Below are 2,355 nucleotides of genomic sequence, written 5' to 3' on the forward strand. Positions count from 1 at the left end.
AGAATGTGCAGAAAAATCAATTAAAAATGGATTTATATTAAGAGATCGTAATTATTTTCGTACGACTCAAAATATTATATCTAGTCTTTATTTATTGATAATTTCAACTATTAAAAATAATTTTATTAAACTTGACAGTATTTTGAAAACATTGAATTTATCATATAAAGACCACGGTATAGTAGTACAAACTATTTTTTATTTTTTTAAAAAAGGAAACGTAAAAAATAAGGAAAAATTAAATCCTTACATAAATAAACCTTATAAAAAAAATTCTTTAGAAACAATTTATAATTTTTTATTAGAGGAAGAAAAGGATATTCTACATTACTATGATGAAGCATCTAAAACTTTGAATTTAGATTTAAGTGACGAAAATAAGGAAAGAATGCTCTTCTATAATTTAATAAATAACAAAGATACTGCAAATAATTTATTCTCTCTTTACAAAACCCTTATGAAATTAATCGGAGGTTTATTTATTAAGAGACAGTTAACCATTATTATGAATGTACGTAGATCATTATTTAGTATGAATTCATTGAGAAAAAGGAAAAATATTTCGGGTGCAAAAATTTTAAATAAAGAATACCAATTATATTTACTCTCTCAAATAGAAAAAGAAAAGTGTAAAATGGAAAAAATTAAGCTTAATATAAGAAATTTATATTTATTAGTTACTACAAAAGATGATATAAAACGTATTCAAGTATCAAGTTATTTAATAAATAAAATAAATGGAATTATATCAATTTTACGTTTCATTTGTAAAATAACATGTAAAGATAATGATAAAACTGGTCTTAATCAAAAAAAAGAAGCTCGTATGGAAAATATTTTGCTCGCACTATATTATGCAAATCAAAGTCTTTCAAAGTTTACTTAAAGTGAAATACAATAAAAATTTATATTCAAAAAAAAATTTATTTTTTAGTGAATTAATAAACAAAAATAATTTTTTCATGTGTGATTTATTAATTGGCTGGTTGGTTAATAAAAGATGTTTTGTCCTTTTATAATAAAGTTAGCTTACAAGTTAGGAAGATACAAGTTAATCATCCTGACTCCAGTTAAAGAAAAAAAAAAAAATAAAATATATACATTGCTATATTTTTTTTTTATTTATTTTACTTTCATATATCTTTGTAATTTAAAAAAAAAAAATTTAATTTATTTTTTTTTTTGTGTGTAAAGTTTCGAAATTGAAATACTGTTAATTTTTAATCAAAAGATAAAAAAATAATGTATAAAAAGTATAATGTTTATGTTATTGATTTATTAATTGCCTGCTGACTTATTACTTTCCCATTTAATGACTTTGATAAAGTATTGAATGAACAATGTAATAAAGAGCATTTTTGCAATAGTTTAATATTTTTATTGGTTTATGCTTTTCCTTTTCAGTGAAGCTGCATAAAGATGATAAAGTGTTTATTTAATAATTTATAAGTCTTCAATAATTAACATATAATTAACATATAATAAAAATCATACATAAACATACATACATAATATCTTTGATTAAAGATCATGTCTTTCACTTAAGTTTGTACATCCTTAAAAATCATTGATTTTTAAATTGTTTAATTTTTTTAAAAATATAGTATATTTTTCTTTCCAAAAAATATATATAAAACAATTTTCTTAAATCTTATTGTTTTTCAAAAATAAAAATTAAAATTAAAATAATACTTTTATTTACAAAACCAAAATGTTAAAAAAAAAAATAATTAAAGAATTTTTTTTTATTATTGATTATTTAGCTGAAAATGCATGATTGGCTTTGATAGCATTATGTGCAAAGATAAATTTCTTAATTGATATTTTAGCTAATTATATTGATTTATTAATTGGCCGTTTAATGACTTTGCTAGAGTATTAAACAAACAAATTAATAAAGAGCATTATTACTGAGTTAAAATTTTATTACTCTTTTAATAGACTTATTAATTGTTATAAATGAGTTTTTATTTATAAAGAATTACTTATTCTTTTAATTAAAAACATATATACAAACTATAACAATTAATAAAGTCAAAACTTTATTTTATTCAATGTTATTTCAAAATATAACATTGATTATAACAAAACATTATTAATTTTATCTTTTAATTTTATAAAAGATAATTAAATTTTTTACTAAAAATTTCTCACAAAAAAAAAATATATATATACATATATATATTTTTTTTTTTTTTTATTAGTATCAGTACATATTAGTTTATACATACACACACACTAAACTAGATTAGTGTACTACAAAAATTATAATATCCTTTGTTACTCAGTGCATGAGTACTTGTATATCCATGTACAGTAACCTAGCATATTGTACTGAAAAAGGTTAATAATAGC

The 2,355-nt window shown here is 19.4% G+C and overlaps 1 protein-coding gene across 1 annotated transcript; it reads left to right on the forward strand.

Annotated features, from left to right (window-relative positions):
• Position 1: 1 nt before the first annotated feature.
• Positions 2-886, forward strand: PRELSG_0012700 (fam-j protein; the record flags this gene model as incomplete). The annotated part of the gene is made up of 1 exon (XM_028675401.1): positions 2-886. A coding segment is annotated over one exon (885 nt), but the record flags the coding sequence as incomplete, so codon positions are not given.
• Between the last annotated feature and the right edge of the window lie 1,469 nt (positions 887-2,355).

Source organism: Plasmodium relictum (genome assembly GCF_900005765.1).
Source record: "Plasmodium relictum strain SGS1 genome assembly, contig: PRELSG_00_v1_110, whole genome shotgun sequence".
Lineage (NCBI taxonomy): Eukaryota > Apicomplexa > Aconoidasida > Haemosporida > Plasmodiidae > Plasmodium > Plasmodium relictum.